This window comes from Copadichromis virginalis, linkage group LG3 (assembly GCF_057382275.1).
Source record: "Copadichromis virginalis isolate Kocher_CV1m ecotype Utaka linkage group LG3, C_Virginalis_male_GT1.1, whole genome shotgun sequence".
Lineage (NCBI taxonomy): Eukaryota > Metazoa > Chordata > Actinopteri > Cichliformes > Cichlidae > Copadichromis > Copadichromis virginalis.
The window spans coordinates 28,617,226-28,639,799 of record NC_140620.1 but is presented as its reverse complement, the minus strand read 5'-3'; the positions used below and the strand labels follow the sequence as shown (position 1 = coordinate 28,639,799).

General features: G+C 37.8%; 2 protein-coding genes and 1 long non-coding RNA gene across 4 annotated transcripts; 2 read left to right on the top strand and 1 right to left on the bottom strand.

Moving 5' to 3' along the window:
• The first annotated feature begins 4,171 nt into the window (after positions 1 to 4,171).
• Positions 4,172 to 8,023, top strand: LOC146713944 (uncharacterized). 2 transcript variants are annotated; one of them, XR_014918753.1, is made up of 7 exons: positions 4,172 to 4,310; positions 5,804 to 5,935; positions 6,053 to 6,152; positions 6,271 to 6,330; positions 6,420 to 6,510; positions 6,677 to 6,834; positions 7,502 to 8,023. It is a non-coding gene; the product is annotated as an uncharacterized LOC146713944 (long non-coding RNA). The 2 variants fall into 2 exon arrangements; XR_014918752.1 differs by having other exon boundaries at positions 4,172 to 4,315.
• A 3,116-nt stretch (positions 8,024 to 11,139) lies between these two features.
• On the top strand, positions 11,140 to 12,622 carry LOC146713943 (uncharacterized). Its single transcript, XM_085450538.1, has 3 exons — positions 11,140 to 11,341; positions 11,486 to 11,768; positions 11,896 to 12,622. The coding sequence occupies exons 1-3, from the start codon at positions 11,250 to 11,252 to the stop codon at positions 12,565 to 12,567; spliced, it is 1,047 nt and encodes a 348-aa protein (XP_085306664.1). The 5' UTR covers positions 11,140 to 11,249; the 3' UTR covers positions 12,568 to 12,622.
• A 5,505-nt stretch (positions 12,623 to 18,127) lies between these two features.
• LOC146713942 (polymeric immunoglobulin receptor-like) lies at positions 18,128 to 22,130 on the bottom strand. Its single transcript, XM_085450539.1, has 5 exons — positions 22,025 to 22,130; positions 21,560 to 21,895; positions 20,767 to 21,084; positions 19,570 to 19,835; positions 18,128 to 19,182 (listed from the first exon to the last, which is right to left on the bottom strand). The coding sequence occupies exons 1-5, from the start codon at positions 22,062 to 22,064 to the stop codon at positions 19,099 to 19,101; spliced, it is 1,044 nt and encodes a 347-aa protein (XP_085306665.1). The 5' UTR covers positions 22,065 to 22,130; the 3' UTR covers positions 18,128 to 19,098.
• Between the last annotated feature and the right edge of the window lie 444 nt (positions 22,131 to 22,574).

Here is a 22,574-nt window from a genome sequence, read left to right as displayed (position 1 = left end):
GCAATCATCCAGCGATGAGAGGATCTGTGACCCAGCCTCAAATAGTAGATGGGTAATCAGCTGATCGCCAACAGCTGTGTGAGCCAAGGGCGGGAGCCAGCTGTGAGCTCCGCCCAGGCAGAGAGGTAGGGGAGAGAGAGAGAAAGCAAAAACACAAGTGTAGCCTTGTGAGGCCGGCTGGGCAGGCACGGGGACCATGACATATATGGCTCAAAATCACATGGTCCTGTGGCATGATACTGATGATACCATCCACCTTCAACCACAGTGTGTTTGAGGTCATGGTTTCATATGAAGCCAACAGGGCTGGCACTCTCCACCAGTATATTGCCAACAAACCAGATGAGTGGGGCTTTAAATTGTTCTGCCAAGCAAGTTCATCTGGCATCATCCACGACTTGCTGCTGTATCAAGGGGGGTCTACATTCTTCAATGCTCCACTGAGTGAAAAGGAACCCAAGCTACCTCTAAATGGCCAAAGTTAAAAAAAAAAAAAAACACTATGCAACCCCATGAAAGAACCTCAGCTCTTCACAAGTTTCAGCTTGGTCCAGAACTTGCACACCTCCTTGGGTGTCAGGTGCATTGGTACTGTATGACCAAACTGCACCGGTGGAGCTCCCCTGATGGCAGACAAAGACCTGATGAAGAAGGGCCATGAAGCCTGTTATTACAGGCTGATATTTTATTTTGCAATAAAATGGTTTGACACTAAATGTGTCAACCTTCTAAACAACGGCTGTGGGTTCATGAGTCTTTCATCGGTGAAACGGAGGAGCAAACAGTCCAATGCAAAGATCAATGCCCATCACTCATCCCTGTATATAATTAACATAAGGGAGGAATTAAGCTTTCTGATATTACACCTGTATAAGACAAGTTATAAGTTACGGAGATGGCATATTCCACTGTTCAGATAAATCCTTGACTTGAATAACTGGTCTACAAGAGGGACTGTGCCCTACCGGACCAGAAACCGATGGTTCTTAAAAGGTTTCCACCTGGCTGTGTCTGAACCAAGTTAACAAGCCAGCATCTAGAGTTGGACAACCATGATCCAGCTCTCCAAGACCACAGAATAAATGCTACACCCTAAGACCCCAACGACCAAAACCACAAGCAGATGTGCTTGATTTGTATTGTTTATGTTTTAGTTTTTTAAAAACCAAAAATGATTTTGCACTGTAGCATTAAATCGGAAGTGGCCTGAATGTGAGTATTTTGTGCTGTAGCACATTTTTCACATTTGCAGATTAGAAAACTATTATTTTCTTGTTTCATATATTACTTTCCTTTGATGGAATGAAAACAGCATGCCAGTGAACAAACATGTTTACTGGCATGCTGCTGGAAATAAACTGTATCCAATGCCCTGGATAGTTTTTGTTATTAATTTAATTATAGTTTGGCCCTTTATTTGATTTTCTCAACTGTATTATCTAATGTATTTGTATTTGCATGACATTTCATACTAAATGAAATTAAGTGACATCTCAACCCTTTGATAGAGATCAATATTTTTAAAAATATTGATTGTGGTAATTACTCACACAAATCAATAAGAAATGCAAACAAAAATGTTTCCATTGCTTTTTTCTTGGTGTGGACCACAAAGGGTTAAAGGATCAGCTTACAGTTTTTTAATTTCTCCCCGATATCTGACCCAGCAGTTCAGGTCAGGATCAGACCGATACTATATATCAGATCGGTCCATCCCTAATCCAAAGTGTCCATCCATCCATCCATCCATTCGCTTCCGCTTATCCTTTTCAGGGTCGCGGGGGGTGCTGAAGCATATCCCAGCTGTCTTAGGGCAAGAGGCAAGGTACACCCTGGACAGTTCCCCAGTCTGTCGCAGGGCTAACAGAAAGACAGAGACAACCATTTGTGCTCACATTCACACCTATGGGCAATTTAGTGTTCCCAATTAACCTATCCCCACTAACTGCATGTATTTGGACTGTGGGAGGAAGCTGGAGTGCCCAGAGAGAACCCATGCAAACACATGACTTAAACATGCACAGAAAAACCATGACCTGATGGTGGAATTGAACTCAGGTCAGGACCTTCTTGCTGTGAGGCAACAGTGCTGCCCCACTGTGCTGCCTATATATTATGAATAATGCTACGACCCCCTCTGCTAGGCGACAGGAGGAGAGTAACATACACAAGCCCACTACACGAAAACTGAGTAAAATAAAAGGTTTTATTGCAAACTTTAAACAGAAAACCGACTGGGCTGTTCAACAGACCACCGGGCAACCAATTGATAAAGAAAAAAAAAAAAAAAAAAAAAACAGTCAAGAGTAAAAGCGAAGGGTAAACTAAGGTAAGCTATTGTCAGAAAATAAAAACTAAGGGTTACCTATAGCAAGCCAGCAACACAAGACTCTAATACAACTAAGTTCAGATTTATACCAGGTTTAACAAACAAAGTGCAACACTGTGAACAGGTTTAGCTAGTGATGGCCCGCTTGAAGCTGACGCTCTGGAGCGTGTGTCGAAAAAAAACAACACACTGGTTCAGAAGCACTGTGTCGAGGCTTGCTTCGTTTGGCAAAAGTCACGTGACCAGCGATGTCCGAAGCTTCATTACGCACGTAACTGCTTCGGTAACTGATTCAAATGGATATAAGGAAGTGAATCATTCACAGGATTTGTGGAGTGTGTTGATGGTGACAGATAGCGAAGAGGTGATCATTCCACTGACAGATATGGAGCCAGCGAGGAAGAGACGTTCTGGCGTGTGGGAATACTTTGAGTTGATTTTGCTCAATTCATTTTATCTGCAGAAGTGAAAAACTTGAAATGTCCAAAATCATCTTTTCATAATGTAAATATCATTACAGTATATGACTTTTGAAACACTTCCATGTGAATTAAAGCTAATAAAGGCTAAAAAAAAAGTATTTGACACTATACGTAAATTACATTGCTGCACATTTTAGAAAATCATTTTGTTTATTGTTTTTAGGTGATAGTCTGCAGGACCCAGTATTCCTGGTAGATATGCAGTATTCCTGCATATCTACCAACTTGCAGTGCAGTTTCTGCACTCCAGCCTCTTCTGTTCCATGCAAGAGGATTTTCTTAGGGCAGGAGGAATTATTTCTAGGAAAAGAAACAGACCAGTAAAACTAATCCTCTTTTTAAATAAAAATAACAAAAGGGCTACACTGTAAAAAAAGTCAGTAAAATATACAGCAAAACACCGTCAAATTCCAACGGTAATGGAGCGTAAAATCAAAAACTTCCTTTTACTGTATTAAATAGATTGAATAACCGTTAATTGTGAGACTGGATAAAACTTTGTTTTTTACTGTAATAAAATGTTGAAATTATAAATATTTTCTGTGAAAACAAATAAATATGCATACATTTTACAATTACATATTGTAATGTTGAAAATGTCTGAAAAACTTAGATTTTACGGTATTATTTGAGTAAAACTACATCTTTTGGGGTTGTGCACATTGGAATTCACAGTATAAAGCTGTAGATTTTTAAGCAAACAAAAACATTCATTTTTACAGAAACAAGATGTTAAAAAATAGGGTCCACCGTAATAATACAACCAGTACATACCATTAAAAAAAAAGCAAATATCAGCAGTGAAAGACAATAAAACTGATAGTATTTTTTTATTTTAAAATTCAGATACTGATATACAGATTAAAAGTTAGGCCTGCAGTATATCATTGTTAACCTTCTGATAAAAAAATCAACAGCAAAAGAAGATGTTAAAAATAAAGTTTATGGTTGTGAATAAAATTGATTTCAATAATCTTTTTTAATTATTATTTTAAAACAACTTTATGTTGTTGTGTTTCACGCCATATTATCAGACCACCTTAAGTGGGTCGGCCTTAAATTTTGAATTTGTGTGATCGCTGTTGATTGGTAGCTAAACTGCTGGTAAACTGTGTACAGACGTTTTACATTCGAATTGCAGAGAAAAAAAATCTGGTAGCAACATTGTGCAGTATGAGCGAACCATTTCACCAAAAAAAGGGGGAAGCAAGGTAAGACGTGGCTGCAGCGGTCTGCAGACATGACTTCTGATCAAATTCGAACCTCCTAAAGAAACAAAGAGCAACGTTACATTGCGGGATGACGTCACCTGAAAATGACCAATAGCGCGGCGCGCTGCTGAGCTGTGTGCCATCCGCTCTTTTTTTCATGCAGGAGACTCAAGTTGGCTTCGCTAACGGACACAGTTTTGAACTCGTATATTAGCGCCATTTATTGCTGCTTGGACCACAGCATCTTCGGAATTTGTAGACATCCTGGCAGCTTACAATTAGTTCGAGGTGAGGTGAGTACATGCAACTTCAAGTTATCTCTGTTATAAAAATCCACCAGCCCAGCGTTTATAGATAATTTTAGCAGTTCGTTTTTTATGAGTGAGGTTGTGAATTTAGTTAGCATTTGTGAGTTGAGTTAGCATTACTGTTGCGAGGGAAGCATTGCTCTGGATTAGTTTCTGTATTTGGCGTGCCTCGCTAGGGAGGAATTACCAAAGTACATGGAGTTATGTTAACGTGTAATTTCTGTGGTAAGGTAGTTCAGTCATCAAGGGGCTACGTGCTTCATTGTAAACTGCATCGGAATGAGCCACGTTGTTTCTTTCGGTGTATTGAAGCAGGCTGCAAGCAGACATACACCACGTATGGCGCGTTTAAGGCTCATTTTTACCGAAGACACTGCCCCCACCCATGTCACTGGTGTGGTGGTGGTTTCTTCGTTTACATGTGCAATGGCGATGTGTGAACGTCAGTGTCAGAACTCTAAAGAGTTAATAGCTCATCTGAAGAGCCATATTGTGGAAGGACACGTGGTCACTTGTCCAGTAAGAGGATGCACAAATACCTTTAGAGTTAAATCATCTTTTACTGCTCACATGTCACGTAAACACAGAGTTTTCAGACAGCAGCATTGGTGATTTATATAGAGAGTCTGCATGTCAATCATCATCTGTTCCAACCACATCAGATGACTTTGTACCCTTGATTTCCGAGCCTGCTGCACAGTCTATTGCACATGAAGATAACATGGAAATGCCCCCTGAATTCTGTGATCTTTTTCTGAGAAACGTTTCACTATTCTACTTAAAATTGCAGGGTCAGTTTCTACTGCCTGCTTCAACCATACAGAACATTGTAGAGGAAATGCAGAACATGCATGAGTTGGGACAGACATACAGTTTGGGTAAACTTGCATCACTGTTAAAAGATGACACATCATTATCAGAGGAGGACATCAACAAAGTCTGTGAGTCTGTCAAAAGCTATGATCTTTTTTCTGCATGTCATACCGGGCCATTGAGGACAGTGCACTCCAGAGCTCAGATCTTTAAAAAAGCCTTCAACTATGCGGAACCAAAGAAAATATTTTTAGGGAGAGATGAAAACAGAAAAGATAGGTTTGCCTATTATGTGCCTTTAAGAGAGACTTTGAGATGTCTGCTAGAGTCTGATCTGTGGCAGAAATCAGAAGAGCCCTCTACTGAGCCTCCTGCTGATGTTCTGTGTGACATAAGTGATAGTAAGCTGTTTTAAATAAAATGATTTTTTTGGTCAAAACCCACTGACTTAATTGATTTCTATCCATTAACATCTTACATGAAGTATGGGTACCAAATGGTTCCACTGAAACACAGTGTGCTGTCACAATAATGGTGCTGTTAGTTTGGTACTTACGAAACACTGTATAAAAGTGTAGTATCAAGCAAGATCAGCTTCATATTTTAAGACCAAAGGTACCACTTGGTGTAAATTGACCTTTATTCACATTCTTTTATCAGACATCTTGGAAATGGGGGGCAGCATAAGGAGTTCCATTACTAAGGTGCTGCCGGACCTGTCTGCCTCAATCCTTGAAATTGTACTGGAGGCACTACAATCATTAGGAGTGGAGACATCTGAGAAACAAACCAGTAAGTATTATGATTTCATTGCACAATAGCCATGAAGGACTTTCTGTTTTTTCTATTATGCTTTGGCCAAGGTCCAAAAAGTACAATTAATCTATTGTTTGTGATATTGTTTTACAGCACCAAATATGGAAATTTCAAGCCAGGCCAGCATATCGTCTCCATCTGTTTTAAGGTTTAAGGGTGGTGGCACAGCTAAGACCCAAGAGTCTCTTTCAAGGTTAGTAAAGTAAACAGATTCAAGAAGATATTTTACACATTTCTTTGTCGTCTGTCTCTAAATCTTATTTTGTCTTTATTATGATTAAAAAGGTTTGTTTTGTTCCTGCCCTTTTCAGACACTGAATTTGAGCAGAAACCATAAGGATACTCAAAGGACCTGTGACTCTCAGGAAATGGTGAGATTTCAGGTCATAATCTTTTTTTTTCCATTAAATTAATTTTCCTTTTTCCCTTTACAATATTGCTGTTTTGTTTTTGTAAACAGCATCAAATGAGAGAGACAGATGAAACAGTTTCAAGACAATGGCAGGAAAAAAATGCTGAAGATTGAAACAAACCTTGGCTGGAAATATTTGGTATGTGTTTTACCGTAAATCAAATTGTTGAAAAACATTCAGCTACACTGTAACACAGGGAAACTTGATTTGCACTTATTTTGTTACTTTAATTTCTTGTCTCATTATTTTTGTCAGTTATTATTGTTTATGGTGTATGCCCTTCTTGTTTTCCTTCTGAATGCAGAAGGTATCTAGCCAGTCCACAATGAAAGCTTCGTTGCACCCAATGAGTCTTCTGGCAGAAATGATGGCGGCTGTATTCTTTGGTTTCCCTAAACATCACACCCTGCCTGTTTATACGAGGCTCTTCAATTAAGTCTGCACCCAAAGATTCAATAAGAGGTAAGCAGTGGTATTATTCAAGTTTTGCTAAAGAAAGATGGACAGGAGACACTAATCTTAATCAGCCGAGCTCAGGTTCATGTCCAGGTGAGCAGTTTCATACGCTATAAAATGTAGATTGAATGATAGGTCTCATCACCATGCATTCAGCCATTAACTTCAAGTTCTATGATAAATCAATACGAAACTTAAATATGTTTTCCAACAAATTATGATTGTGATTAGGGCTGCGTTGTCTATGTATAACTTTTACATAAGTAGATTTAAAGTATAACTATTGCCAAAACGCAACCTGGGCTGTTTTTTTGTTTTGTTTTGTTTTTTTTACTGTATCGATTTTGATGCGCTCAAATTTATGCCCCGGCCCCCTAGTATTCCCATTCACTGGCTATTGACCACAAAACAAAATCACGGTCAATCTCAAAAACGGCTTGTTTGTCGTAATTATGCTTTTAGATATATGTTTGTCTCGTTTACAGTAAAAAAAAAAAAAAAACTGAAAAAAACAGCCCAGGTTGCATTTTGACAATAGCTATCCTTTAAGAACTGTATATTTTACACTTAAGAAATCATTTATCATTAGATCTGGTTTTGGCAGCACGTTTTGTTCATTTCTGTGCATTTTGCTCAAGCACTGATCAAACTTTGTCCATTTTTTTTGCTGCAGAGGGGATCCTGCCAGTCCAAAGTGAACTCCTGATGGACATTGAAGTACTCCTGCAGAGCTTGTATCTTCAACACCATGCGCATTAGAAACTCCACCGAGTCCTTTCCTTCACCAAGGCAGGACCCAGTGACTCATTACTGTTGATAGGTCAGGGGCAGGTAATATTTTGTTTCATGTTTATTCATTCCTCCATGGATTACCAGCCATATATATGGACACATGCTGTATTCTCAAGATCTATGCTGTTTTGTAGGAATAGAGAAAATAATATGTTTAGTCTGTTTTCAAATGGTATGTCAAATTTTCTCATTGTTTATCAGTAATATTCTCTACCTTGGTTGTATATGAGCATCTTTAGATTTTTCTATATTTAGCGGTTGCAAATGTAAAATGTACAGTAAACCATTTATGTTCCTCATATTGTACTGTATTTTTAGCGGTAAAATACCGGCAGCTGTGGTTGCCAGGAATTTACCGTAAAATGTATCTGGTCAAAATAAAATGCTGTAATTTGTTATACAATTTCACTGTGTTTTTTACTGTCAAAGGTTTTAATAAGGTTTAACATATTTCTGTTATTTTTACAGTTATTTACAATAATAGGGTCTATCCTATTACTGTTAAATTAACAACAAATTACTGTAAATATTATTATATTATTACTTTTTTTTTTTACTGCAAATATCCGTAAAAAGCTATGGAAAGTTGCATTTTTTACATTAAATTGCTGTTTAATTGACAAATATATTTGGTTTTTTCTATCATGATTTTGGTAAAATAATACGTTGTCTACCTTAAAAATTAGGGTTACAAAACCAGTATACCGTATTGTCTTTTACAGATTCCACATTTTTTACACGGTATATTCCTGGCAACCACAGCTGCCGGTATTTTACCGTAAATTTGACAGATTTTTTTTTACAGTGTACCTTACATAGATCATGTTTTTACTTTGCAAGTTCATGATTAGGGGTGGGTTTTGATTATCGATTTTCTGATTACAATCGATTCTAAATTGAATAAAGTGATATTGATTCATTAAAACCTTGAGTCGATTTGTAAATAAAACGTTATTTTGCCTGAAACGCCAGCATCTCAGGTTAAACCTCACAAAATTTCGTCAAACACCAAACAGCTAAAACAGTAAATGGGAGCAGGTTTACGGATTCTGCATACAAATGTAAACACAGAGCGCGGACCCGACGCGTAAGAATCAGATTTTGATGTGTCGGCGGGTCCGCGCTGTGTTTACCTTTTTTTTTTCGCTAGCTTCTGCAGCTGCAGGTTTCTTATCTCTCTGTTTACATCTCTGATTAAGTCTCACAAGTGTCAGCTTTCTTTCAATAGATACAAAAATATGGATATATACTAATAATTCTGACTGTCTGAGGCAAAACTTTCCAGATTCCAATCGAATTGAATCGGATCCTGTATCGAATCAAAATGATTCTACAAATCAGTGACGATACCCAGCCGTACTCAGCCCCCTAAGCATTTTCCCTTTCTAGTTCACAATCAATCCTACCCCTAGGTCAAAAATATGTATAGGACAATTGGCCTAATCTAATTTTGTATAAACATATCTGTCCAGCTGTCCAGTGAAAAATTCTGATTGTGATCTAACCAATCAGCCACGAGTCCTAGCACACTTGGATTTGCATAAAAATTAAAAGGCATTTCTCACTTCCAAGGCTCAGGGCCGTAACAATAATATATAGTCATCTCAACATATAATACCTGTTACACAAAGTGAGAAAAAGAGGCTGGATGGTGAGTTCCATTTACTCAGATCAGCAGAGAGAGCGGCATATGCGCTTCGAATTCATTAAAATAGCTCAATAAAAACTCTTCTGTGTCATGTTCCTTTGTCTGTGAGCCAGTGTTTGTGTCTTCTGGGTTAATTTATATCATTTGATTTAGTACTTTCCATGCTTGTGTTTCCTTGCCTACCATTTTTTTCACATTCCATGTGTAGTCATGTTAAGTTCTGTCTTAATGTTTATTCATCTGTTTCCCAGTTGCCTCTCTCTCTCTGGGTCATTGTGTTCCATGTGTCACCTCTAGTCATCCTTCTCTTTATGTTCGTTTATTGGCTGTGTCCGTTTTCTATGTTCTCTTTCTTTCTCCCCAGTCATATGTTCTCATTTCTATTCGTACACAGTCCCTGTGTCTCAGCATGTGTCTCATGTTTCCTGTTTTATTTTATCTTGTCCTGTGTTCAGTGTACTCAGTTTGAGCACAATCTAAACACAAATTATTCTCATAACAAAAGGAATCACAAACCCACAGTGAAACTCAAGACGCAGGGATCATGATACTATAACTGTTTTAATATATGCTCAGTGTGTTCTGACATTTTAAAAATAAGCAAGACTTGCTCTTAAAATCAAATATATAAATGTTGCTCTAAAACAACTTGGTGCAGTTTTTCCTCTATAGCATCAAGTTTAGACAAAAAAATGATTCTAGAATCTTATTGTACTTCCTCCTGAACCAGATACTGCTACCTGTCTCAGTAATCAAAGTATACTCAGATTTAAAAATGGTAAAAGGTGTTCTCAGTCAAAACAAAACAATTTTTGAAACCAAGCCTCACCTTAAGTGTTTGCACAAAAAATGCAAAATGGGTGTAAAATAGGTAAATGCGACCACTGAGTTGAAATATACAAAGTGACAAGACTGAACAACTACATGTAAAGTTCCTTCTTCTTATTCATTGTATTCATTCTCTATAATGAAACCAATTTAAAGCTTGCCAAATGTCTACCATGAATGTGTTTCACTTTGCAGCTCATTGCCTTGTTTTTCTCTTGGACAACTATAATTTGACTATAGTCATACTCGTGACTTTGGGTGACACACCTACGTTGTTGGACTGGTTAAATGAGTTTCGAGCGTCACTGTTATTACTTACGGTAAGTTTATAATCAGCTAGTTTGGTTTTAGTTTCACTTGATAATGTCCACTAACTAAAATCTTTATCCGATTTCACCACCAAATAAAATACCTGTCCTTCACTCTCTGGTTTCATAATTTTTTATACTCAGCTAAGTGTGGTTTAACTCTTTATGTTGCATTACAGTTTTTCTCGATTGCTTAAACACTATAACCAGGCTTTTAAACTAAAATTTCAAAACCGTAACGCTATTGTTCAAAAAGCTCACCCATTTCCCTGAACTATAAACACTATTCCCTGCTTTGACACATGAGTCAAATTTGGTGAACTGTTACTGCAAAACTCTACACACAAATCCCTACATTTTTCAGTGCTTACACCATGTAGTCATTTAGAAAGCACTAGCATTCAATAATGTTAACTTAAGTCAGCATAGCTTGAGCTCAATTAGCACACAATTAACCAGGTGGAAACACTAGGAGTCAAAATTTATCACACACCAATCAGAACCTTCGATGGATAGATAAAAGGGCCAAAGTCAGCTCATTCAGGTTTGAAACAATGGATCCAAAGAGATGCAAAGGAAGAGGACGTGGTGGAGAAAGAGGACGTGTTGAAGGAGGAGGACGTGGTGGAGGAAGAGGACATGGTGAAAGAGGAGGAGGAGGAGGTGGTCTAGGACAACAGGAAGGTGGTGGAGGAGGAGGGAGAGGTGGAGGAGGAGGAGGACGTGGTGAAGGAGGTGGAGGTGGAGAACGACGGCGACAAGGAAGGGGAAGAGCAAGGGCAAGAAGACAGTCAGTCTCGGATGAAATTCGAGCCACTTTAGTTGACCATGTCCTTGTCCATGGGATGACTATGAGGGAGGCTGGGCAACGAGTACAACCAAATTTGAGTCGCTTCACTGTTGCCTCCATCATCAGAACCTTCAGGGAGGAAAACAGGTAGGTGTACTTGCAGTAAGACTGCTTTGTACAGTAACGTTTAAGTTACTGAACTTATGTGTCTTGAGTTTCAGTATGTTTCCATTATTTTCCTGTAAAAAGAATGTGTGACAGTTACAGTAATGAGTGCTTCTATTTTTGTAGGACACAGAGACGACCACCTGGTGGAGGCAGGTTAAGGCTTTTGTCGGAGGGGCAAGAGAGGGAACTTGTAAACATGGTAATTGCAAATAATGTAATCCGCCTGCAAGAGATTCAAAGGAGAGTGATTGAGGATGATCATCTTTTTCGAGGCATAAATGCCATCAGCCTCTCCACAATTGACCGCATCCTCCGAAAGAATCAATTCCGGATGAAACAGGCATACCGAGTCCCTTTCGAACGAAACTCTGACAGAGTGAAAAACCAACGTGTGGAATATGTTCAGGTATGAGTTTGGATATTGTATAAAGTATTGTGTACCATCACAGCATGGCAGTTTATGCTGCCATTTCAGCACTCTTGAACTGTGGTTCAGGGTACCGATTGACTCTACTGTGTTATGTGTTTTGCAGAGAATCTTTGAGATTGAAGGACGGCCTGTTCCCCATGAAATAATCTTTGTGGATGAGGCAGGTTTTAACCTGACCAAAAGAAGGAAAAGGGGGAGGAACATAATTGGCCATCGGGCTATTGTAAATGTCCCTGGTCAGCGTGGAGGGAATGTCACTATGTGCGCAGCCATCAGCCAACGAGGGGTACTCCACCGCCATGCCGTACTAGGACCCTATAACACTATGCTTCTCCTTGCTTTTCTTGATGGTTTAAGACAACATATGTTCCAGCTGGACTACAGGGAACCAGCACAGCCAGAGCAGCCTCACTACGTTGTTGTGTGGGATAACGTCAGCTTCCATCGCGCTGCTCTGGTTCGTGACTGGTTTACCAATAACCCAAGGTTTTCTAATATCTTTCTGCCTGCATACTCTCCCTTTCTAAACCCGATAGAGGAGTTATTTTCGGCATGGCGGTGGAAAGTGTATGACCGAGAACCTTATGTCCGTGTTCACCTCCTTCAGGCCATGGAAGAAGCCTGCCTAGACATATCAGTAGATGCATGCCAGGGGTGGATCAGGCATGCAAGAGGATTTTACCCCCGCTGCCTGGCTGGGGCCAATATAGCCTGTGATGTGGATGAGATTCTCTGGCCTGACCCAGACCAAAGACAAGATGCTGAGGTGGAATAATGTTTTTTGGTGTGTGTTGTACTGTATAGTACATGAATAAAAATGTGCCACTGTACATACATTGGTTGCGTCTTTTGTGTTTATCATGTGAAAAGGTTTTTGAAGGGGAGAACCATAAGCAACCTATTTGTTTTGGAACTATTGTTTTGAATTAATTGTACCAGTGTGCAAAACTCTGTTGTAGTGTGTGTGTTTTTGAGGGCTTGTGTTTGATGTCTGAGGGCAAAGTTTGGTTTTTCAGCAAGAGTGAATAGTTTTGAGTGTAGAGCTTCATTTTGACCTGGAAATAGGATGTTTGGGAAATTGAGTGAGATGTTATGGATTTGTGTTTACTGTTGTGAGAATATGAGGCATAGTTTCAAGAAATGTGTTTTAGCAATCGAGAAAAACTGTAATGTAATTTATCAATAGCAATGGATAAACAAAATGGGTCTAGTGGTCTGATTTTATGGCAAATAGTCAATTTTAATAACATTTAGGTTATGTTAGCATTAGCACCATAAAGGGACAAATAAACCACTTTGACCACTTTTTAAAAAAAATCATTAAACATTAAATTTCACTTTTTTAATGGTGTCAAGTGACATACATCTGTTTAGTAAGTCCTCTAACACTATCATATATCAAAAAAATTTGTCTTCCTGTCTTAGTTTCATCAAAAACACTCAAAATATGTTGGATGGTTTTTGGTTTCTGACTTCCTGGTTGGGAGAGGTATAAGAAGAGCCAACAGTTTCCATTCACAGTGCCTTCTGGTGGATATTTTTGGCATTACAGATGTAAACTAAATAATGTAGGTCGATAACCAATTGGTTCACAAAAGCACCTCACAAAATGTAACCCAGGAGGTGACATTAGTATGTCGGAGAAGTATGCGTCACATGATAGAGCGGCTGTGGTGTGTGAGACCTGTCGGCGGTCTGGAGTTACATCACACTGAAAGCATCTGGAGCCTTGCTAAGTGCTGCCAAACCGGCATTTCATCTCTGAGCAAGCTATCCCAGAGAAGTACAGCAAATGTGTAAGTTCATTTCTGAATGTTTGTAAAGCATTCCTATGTTAAGCTTAACAACTGATATATAACCGACGTGTGTAATAGAAGCAATAGTATCAAAAACATGAATTCAATAATTACAAGAATTACAAAACTGAAATCCTTGCAGCTGGAAAAAAATGTCACCTGTTGAAAATGGGGTGAAGCTCACCAGACAGAACTGTCACATGATATTAAACAAAAGTTGTCAGCTGAGCTCTTTTAAATGGAGAATCATGAAGTATTTCATTTTAATTGGTAGAATCAAGGTACTTTTCATATTTTTGGTCACAGGAGCCTTTTTTGATACAAGCTTAAATGCTTCTGAAGCTTTATTTGGCCATCACCACTCCTCACAAGAATATAGGGCACGTTATTCATTCAGAGCCTGCAGGCCTACATAAACAGTTCCAATATTGTGACTTACATTTCTCTGTAAAATGCTTCACATGTACAAGCAGCAATCGACTGTGAATCAGACCAAGCCTCAAACTGAGAGACCATCAGCATGGCTGACCTGGTTGTAACTGATCCAATATCGCTGGTACAGTGCGTGACTTCTCCCTTGTAGGCGGGCTGTTAAATAACATGTCTACATCTGAAGAACAATACCTTTGAATTGATCTTATCTTATAATGAGTTTTACCCGCCTGAGAACTGAGTATTTTTGTTTTATTTTGTTCTCATTTTTACAAAGAAATGAATCTTTTATTTTTATATGTTGTCTTATTGAACTAGGAATAATCTTTTTTTGATATTTAGTCATTAACCATAAAATGACTTTATTAGTTGTAATCTTGCTCACTGATGTCATATATTTGTTGTTTTATTATAACCTGAGCCGAATAACTGAAACATAGTGAGCATTAGCGGAAAATATTCTGAGTTGTTACTAAAATTAATTTTACCTGTTACTACATCTGTGTCAAGTCAGTGTCTGTTTTCACACACTGAGTGACTGATGAGACTCTTGTGTGTCTGATATGTATTAATGTTAAACATTAACTGTGTATCTTTATAATATATACTGTGTGTATGATGGATTTGTACGTTTTCTCCTCACATGTTGATGAGTCATTATGCAGAGACATGAAAACCTGCAGATCCTGCAGTTTGGGGGAAATCAAATCCAACAATGACACACTTGTAATCATGCTCAAGTGTCAGTAAACGTGTCATAAATGTTTCCTGTGTTTTCTCTTTTGAGAGTGCTTCATCGATGTGATTTTTTTTTCACCTGAAAACCTAAAAATAATAAATGTATAAGCAATAAAGTGCACAAAATGCTCAATGTAGCAAATATTATGGGACTAGAGATGAAAGTTGCCTTATGGCTGACTCTGGCATATTTACATATGATACATTTACATGATATATTTATTAATATTTATTGTTTCTTTGAAAATAAATAAATAGAAATTTCAAATCATACAATTTAAAAGTTATATTAAAATTGATATCTCATTCTTTTATGAAGAAGAAGAAGATTTAATAAACAAAATAAATAAACAATTTGACAATTGATGGTTCATGTAAGCGGACAGCTAATGTTATCACACACAGGTCTGTTTTTGATGTTGTTCTTTTAAATGTTTCATGGATATACAAGAGTCCACCTTTTGTTTTATGGTTGATACATTTGGTCAGGTGCAACTCATCAACAATCAGTGAATCATTTAAAATGAATAAACTGTCTTTTTTTTTCAGTAAGTAGCCTTTGAGCTACAGTGTAGTCCAAAGCTTGTGCCAGTTTGTAATTGCAGATAAATACTCCCTTCTTTTTGGGCAAGTCATTTTCAAACAGGAAGCTCTGAAAGCCCTTTGGAGCTTAACAGGATAATAACATTATACCTAATGATAATGAGAGCAGAGATTTCACTTTAAACACTCTCAGAGACGTTTTGACATAAAAACAGAGTTACAGATAAAATACTTTCTGCTGCTGTCTGCTCTTCTTTAGACTCACATTCTGCACACACAAACATCCACGGACAGATTACAGACACACTGACTGAGCATGAGAGAGACACAGTGCTCAATTTATATTACCAAGCAGAACAAACAGAAACAATTTGTAACATCTTTGTGGTTTTACACGAACAACCACAAAGTTGTTCCGACATCAGTCGTTCATGTCAACCAGAGGCTTCTTCCTCCTCTGAGTCATTCACACTGCTGCAGACAGTCACTTCGTTCAGAGCCTGAAAATAAGATCATGTCTGTAACAGAGCAAGAAAAAGTGAGCTTACAGCGCCACCATCTGGACAGACAGGCTCATTTCAGCTCTAACTGTAGCTAAGTGTTGATGTTCAAACTGCAGCATTTCTGTGAGATTCATTGAATGTTACTTTGTACATTTGGTGAAGCTGTTGCTGCTGTGATGCTCCTCCTCTATAACACTCATAAGTCAGTATATTACTGTGATATTTACACTGTTTGTACCTGTTCTATTTATTTCCTGTATTTAAACCTGTTCACACAGATGATTCCTGTGATGAGAAGCTGTTATCAAATGATTTATATAGTCTATGAACTTTTCTGTGACAGAACATGATTCAAACTAAATGAAATAAAACACTTTCTAACTCTGTAAACACAAATGTGAATCTATTATTTCCTACAGTGCTAAAGTTGAATCAATCTTTATTTATATGCAGAAAGAGTTTGTCCTGAATCTGATATGTTTACATTACATTACAGTTTTTTCTGAATGCTTAAACCCTAACTGTGATTCTTATAGCACAATTTCTAAAACTATTAATACTTACAGCAAAACCACTCACTGAGTTTGCAAAACTAAAAACACAAACACTGCTTTGCACTCAGTTTGCCATTTTGTAACACACACTTTGCAAACCTGTAGCTACAATCCACTGCACAGCACTCTTTTTGCAGAACTGTAAACACAACTCACTGCTTTACACTCAATTTCCAAATGATCAATGCACTCCTAGCAAAACTATACACATTTATGGCTATTATTTACACTATTTTGCCAACTGTCTGGCACACTTTCACATGTGAAAACTTTTTTAGATAATTAGTTCACTTTGCAATCAGCCTAAGCACTATAATACAGGTAAGCTGTGTGTGCGGAGTACAATGGAGGGAGCAGAAAGAGTGAGAAGTAGAGGAGGCCGAGGAAGAGGACGTGGAGGTGAAGAAGTAGGATGAAGAGGACGACAAGGACAAGGAGGAGCAAGAGGAAGACGAGGAGGGGGGAGAGGAAGATGAGGAGGGGGGAGAGGAAGGGTAAGAAGAGTAAGAAATAGAATTGCTGATGACATCAGAGCTACAATAGTGGACCATGTAATCAACCGTGGAATGACCCTGAGGGAAGCTGGCCAACGGGTCCAGCCTAACTTGAGCCGCTACACTGTAGCAAGCATCATAAGGACATCTTGAAATGAGAATCGGTTAGTACAGTCACTTCGCACAAAGATTTGTAGCACTGCCATATGCCAATGAGAAACACACCAATACCATTGATGTAAAAATACTGAAATTGTTACTTTACAGAATTGCTAGATGACCAGATGCTGGGGGCAGAGGAAGCATGTTCACTGCAGACCAAGTAACCCATATAGTCATTATGGCGATTGCAAATAATCCTATACTTGGAAATAAACACTTGTGTTTGTTTTGATGTGTTTGAATAAACGCCAGTACTTGAAGTTTGGATCCCTCTATGCTTATGGATCTATGACAGAAGTATGAGCTCAAACTGACATAGCCTACCTTGTGCACAGAGAAAGCAAAAGCCAGATGTGTTTTGTATTCATACCATCAGTGTGCAGTTGGCGCATTGTGTGCTTAGTAGATGATGGCTTGTGTGTACTGTTTGATACGGAAACACCATTTTTACGAAGGTGTGAAGAGTTAATCTAGCTGTGTTTGCTTTTGCAAGAGAACTACAATGTTTTGATGATTGGGTGACAGGTTTTCTTATTTGTGTGAAGAGTTTTGCAAAATAGTTACAAAAAATGTGCTTAAGCAATCAGAAAAAACTGTAACAGACGATTTAATCAAAAGAAGCAGCGCCCTCTGGCGTACACACATTCAGCTATAATGATGTATATACATAAACTTGTTTCTCTTATTGAGGCCGGTGTCTGACTGTAATGCATCCAGTCAGCTAAGCAGGAAAACGTCATGCTTCATTCATGAGGTCAAAGGTCAGTCAGCACAGCTAGAAGAAGGAAAATCTACAGTCTGACCTGATTCACTCATTACAGTGTATGCAAAACAAAGAGAATCACAACAACATAAGTCTTCTATATGAAACTTATATTATTTCACATTAATTTTTTTTGTTTCATAGAAAATACCAAATAAACAGAACCTGGAACAAAAATTAGAATCACTTGATTAAAAAAACCTTGGACATTACTTTGTGCTTAGTTTCATATTTAGTTCTGGGCTGTGACTGCCTGCAATACTCCACCTGAATGCCTCCTTTGAATACACACTTCTCAGTCTGTTTCCTTATGCTGAGCAACAACATGTTGTGTTGTGAATGACGTGTGCAGAGGGATCCAGCGGTAATTACAGTGTTTGTGATAAGCATTCAGAGGTTTTGGAGTGAGTCTGCCTTGATGTGCAACTGAGTTCCTCTTACAGAGAATAGATGTGCTGATGCTGAGTGACTGCTGTACTTGAGCCTGTTGAAACCATCATGCACCTGCTCCCATACACTGCACATCTAAACAAGTAAGTGTTTATTTGTTTATTCTGGTTTTCTTTGTTATGGATTCTAAGCAAACTGTGAATTGTCTCACCCACAACCTCCTCCAACTACCAAGTTTTTTTCCGCAACTGCTGAGGCCACAACACTTTGGCCCTCCCGTATCGGTCTGCTGCTTCAGACCAACCAAAGCCTTCTTCTTTAGTTTGACAACCTCCCTCACCACCACAATAAAGAACAGGACAAAGCTCCTCTGAGGGTGATGGTGAGGATGAGGAGAGGTAAAGTTTCTTAAGCTTTAATCAGGCTCAACTTCCTTTTTTTGGCCAGCTTGTGAACCATTTTACTGCATGTTAGAAAAAAGCTTTTGGTTTTCTGTTTCTGTCAATAAAACATATTTCTACTGATCTCTTCTTCAAATGTTTATAATGCAGCGTAATAAGCATGTTCTCAGTGTTACAAAGCTAAGATTGCATATTGAAGCTTTTTTGCTACCATGCTAAATATATGTGAAATGCTAAATAGGTCAATAAAAATGGAAAACATAATGGACTTTTCCTGATCTCCAGTAATTAAAAATCTTAGTACACTTACAGACTTTTCATTATTTTTAAATGTGGTACATGAATGTTTCATTCAGTCAGATTTATGGATAAAGAAAGAAGTCAAGAATACATAGAAAGAAAGTAACTGGAAAAAATAAGCTCAGTTCATATATATTTATATGTGTGTGAAACAAATTATATAAGATCTTAAACTTGCCCAAAGAGAAAAAAAAAGCATCAGAACATTAGCATTTTCAGACTTGTGCTTTTTACAAAGCAGAGTAGACGTGATCCTGGTCCTTACTGCCTTTATGTTGGGAGGGTGGACCCCAGTTCTCGTATGTGCCAGACAACTGAAAATAAAACATCATCAACATAAAAGCTGAGGTTTCAAAAACATTATGCATTATCAGTTTCATGCTATTAAAAATGAGAAGTACAGCAGTTTTGCTTCAGAGCAAAATACTGACAGGGCTAAATGTGATTTCACATATTTAGATATGGTGAACTGATGCTTGTCTGGGAAAGAAAAAAAACATGCAAATACAGAAGAACCAACCTAATAACAATAACAATAAGAAGTACTAGAACAAAAAGAGAACATGTTTCTGTAACTTGGTCTGTTATTAATTAAAAAAAATATTCATTTTTCACTACACTTCATTAAGAACATCACAGTGATTAAACAGTAGTCACTGAAACCTGTATAAACAGAAAGTAAACAAGTGACAGAAACTCACCTCCATGTTTTTGTTGCCTGCATTTTCTCTGATGTTCAGTGCAGTGTTCCTCCTTGTCTTATAAATGTAGAGGAGCAGGATGAAAACAGCCATCAGTAAAACACCAATCAGAGAGACACACACAACCAGACCCAAAGAGGAGTGAGGACAATCTGATGAAGACGTAGAAATCTTTGGAGTGAAACTCTGTCTCTGTGCTGTTGTTGTTGGTGGTGTTTGTGTTGTTTTAGTTGTTGCTTGTGGTGTCGAAGTATGTGGATTTGAACCTGTGAACAATACACAAATTTAAAAAAAGAGTAGTGATACTTGAAAATAAAAACATTTGCCAAATACAAAATGCATCATTAACATTATAATGAAATCTTTAAAGCAGATTAGAAAGTCATGGCCAGCCTCTCACTCAATCTCAGTGTCAATCCACATCACCTGATGAACTCAGACGCTTCAAAACATTAATTTGGAAACTTTTAGTGCACACTGAAAAAGTGAGGTTGGATGTTGGTGTGACAGATGGTTTTTTGGCACATGATTATATTTTTTTTCCATAAAAATATTACATTCTGCAGTGTCTTGTACATTAAATGTAAAATTAGCAATCAACCGTAGCTTGACTATCACAAATAAAATTCTGTTCAGAATATAACACCATCATGCTTTTAGGCTAGAACTGATAACGGTCTGATTTTTTGAAATTCAGTTTGATTCATAATTTTCTCAAGCCACATTTGAGACACAGGTTTTGTCTGTCATTTGAACACAATGTCATCACCAACACAACTTGACTGTAACACTTTAATACATTTGGCCTCAGCTAGTGGCTATGATTTTATATGTATGTGAACAGACATTTTTGAAGAAACAGAGAAAATTTAAAAGAACAACTACCTCCAACAAAAGATTTAACATAGAGATTGTTTTGCACTTTTGCCAAATGTTCATTCATACAATTATGAGTCACAAATCTTCTGCTCAGGTTTTACTGCAGGATACAGGCATCTCATTAGAACTTAAATAAATTAAGGTGTTATTCAAAATAGCAAAAGAAAAGATAATAAAAAAAGACACTGAAAAGAGACAATAGCCCCGACCGTGGCAGTGAGTAACAGGAGTCCTCAGTTTTTATGTTATTTTATCCTACTGAATGACAAAGCATGCTATTTTTTTTTTAAATCACATATTTCTTACCATCCTACTTACCAATGACAACAAGACTGGTACTGTAGTATGAATCTGGAGACAGAGGGTTTCCATAACCACACCTGTACCCTCCTGTATCTGACTTGGTCAGCTGTGTGATGGTCGCATGCAGTCCAAACGCAGATCCTGCTGTATATTCAATGCTGTATCTGCCACTCACAGATTTATCATTGCTTGTGTCAATGAGGATCTCCCCTTCATTCTTACACTCATTCTTACAAAAGAACTTTCTCTGCCCATACACAGTATAGGCACATCCCAATGTGACTGCTTCTCCCTCAGTTTCTGTGCGAGTAAAACCAGAGGTTTTATCCAGATCTGTGAAGCAGAAGAACATGAATTAGTCTGTACTTCCTGTAAGCTGTTGTGTCGCATTTCCTGTAGCATGTAAGCATGATTGATGATATTCTGATTTTTATATAAAATCAGTGAAAATCTCAGAAAACACTCACCTGACCCTGGGCAGGATCAGTGACTACTCTACAATAATATTAGCATATTTAAAGAAGCCATTCAAAATGTTACATTCACATAATGAAGATTTGGAAGTACAGAGGGCTGACCTTTCATCTGCTATATTTAAATTTTCCCATAATATCAAATGTTTAGCCACTGTTCAATTTTGGCAAATAGAGCAAACTTCTTGCTTCTATTATTCTTGATCAGAGATGTTAACTTGGGAGGGTTTTGCTGTTAAAACCAAGACACATCTGATAATGTGATGCTTGTAGGTGCAAGTACTTAGGCTAAAACACATGGACAGAAACACACACATACTTTAGTATAAACTCACCATTTGAAACTCTGACCTTAAAGTCATGGTATGATTCTGGAACAGAAGATTTTCCTAAAGCACACCTGTACAGTCCTGAGTCAGACTTGATCATGTGTGTGAAGGTCACAGACACAATTCCTCTTCCTGAAGATCCATCTTTATACTTCATGCTGTATCTCCCACTCTGAGCTGTGCTTCCATCTGTTTTGATGAGGATATCTTCTGCTCGCTCACATTTTCCCTTACAGAAGAACTTTGTGCTTCCAGACAAAGTTAAGTGGCAGTTAAGTGTAGCATTTCCTCCTTCAGCTGCAGACCAGATATTGAGCCTTGCCTTGACGAGCACAGCTGGATCTGTCAGATAAGAATAATAATAGTAAGATAAATATCAAATGCGAATATGTGCATTTTATAAAGTTCCCTTAAAAAATAAAAATGAATAAATAGCAGCACAAAAGAGACAATGAGGTAATCAGTCCTCACCTGACAAGAAAACAAAGAAGAGAAAATGGAGGATTTTCATTTTGGTTTTGATCCTGATGCAGAAAAGTTGTTAAACTTCAGAAGAACAGCGCCTGACACTTCACTCCGTCTGTGTCTGTCAGATTATAAGACAACTGTTTAGTCGCTTGTTCCCTTTTTTTCACTTCCTTATATTTGTTCAGTTACACACAAAACATGCTAATGAGGATAGTGATGCGATGATACAGTGTACATGTGTACAAACATCAACATCATTAATCTACCTGTACGAAGTTTGTTCATCATGAAACATCTTTGATGCTGTGATTGTGAATGAACAAATTTCAGATTAAATTTGACTTTGTGACCTTAAAATACTGCTGATGCAGCTTTATGATGAAAGGGAAACAGAAAGCAGATAAAAAAAAACTTTCATGCTTCTGGTAAATTAATTTTATTTATATACTTTCCAGAGTTTCACTATAACTTATAAAACTCCTCGTTTCATTTTGGGGTTTTTTGTTTGTTTATTTGTAACTGAAGTTATTATTCTTACTGAGTCCTAATCAAT

Coding starts and splice junctions, on each gene's coding strand:
- LOC146713943 (XM_085450538.1), top strand. CDS start 11,250: ATGACTATGAGGGAGGCTGGGCAACGAGTACAACCAAATTTGAGTCGC. Junction 11,342..11,485: donor ACCTTCAGGGAGGAAAACAG/GTAGGTGTACTT, acceptor CTATTTTTGTAG/GACACAGAGACGACCACCTG. Junction 11,769..11,895: donor AACGTGTGGAATATGTTCAG/GTATGAGTTTGG, acceptor TGTGTTTTGCAG/AGAATCTTTGAGATTGAAGG.
- LOC146713942 (XM_085450539.1), bottom strand. CDS start 22,064: ATGAAAATCCTCCATTTTCTCTTCTTTGTTTTCTTGTCAG. Junction 21,896..22,024: donor CTTCTTTGTTTTCTTGTCAG/GTGAGGACTGAT, acceptor CTTATCTGACAG/ATCCAGCTGTGCTCGTCAAG. Junction 19,836..20,766: donor TACCAGTCTTGTTGTCATTG/GTAAGTAGGATG, acceptor TATTGTTCACAG/GTTCAAATCCACATACTTCG.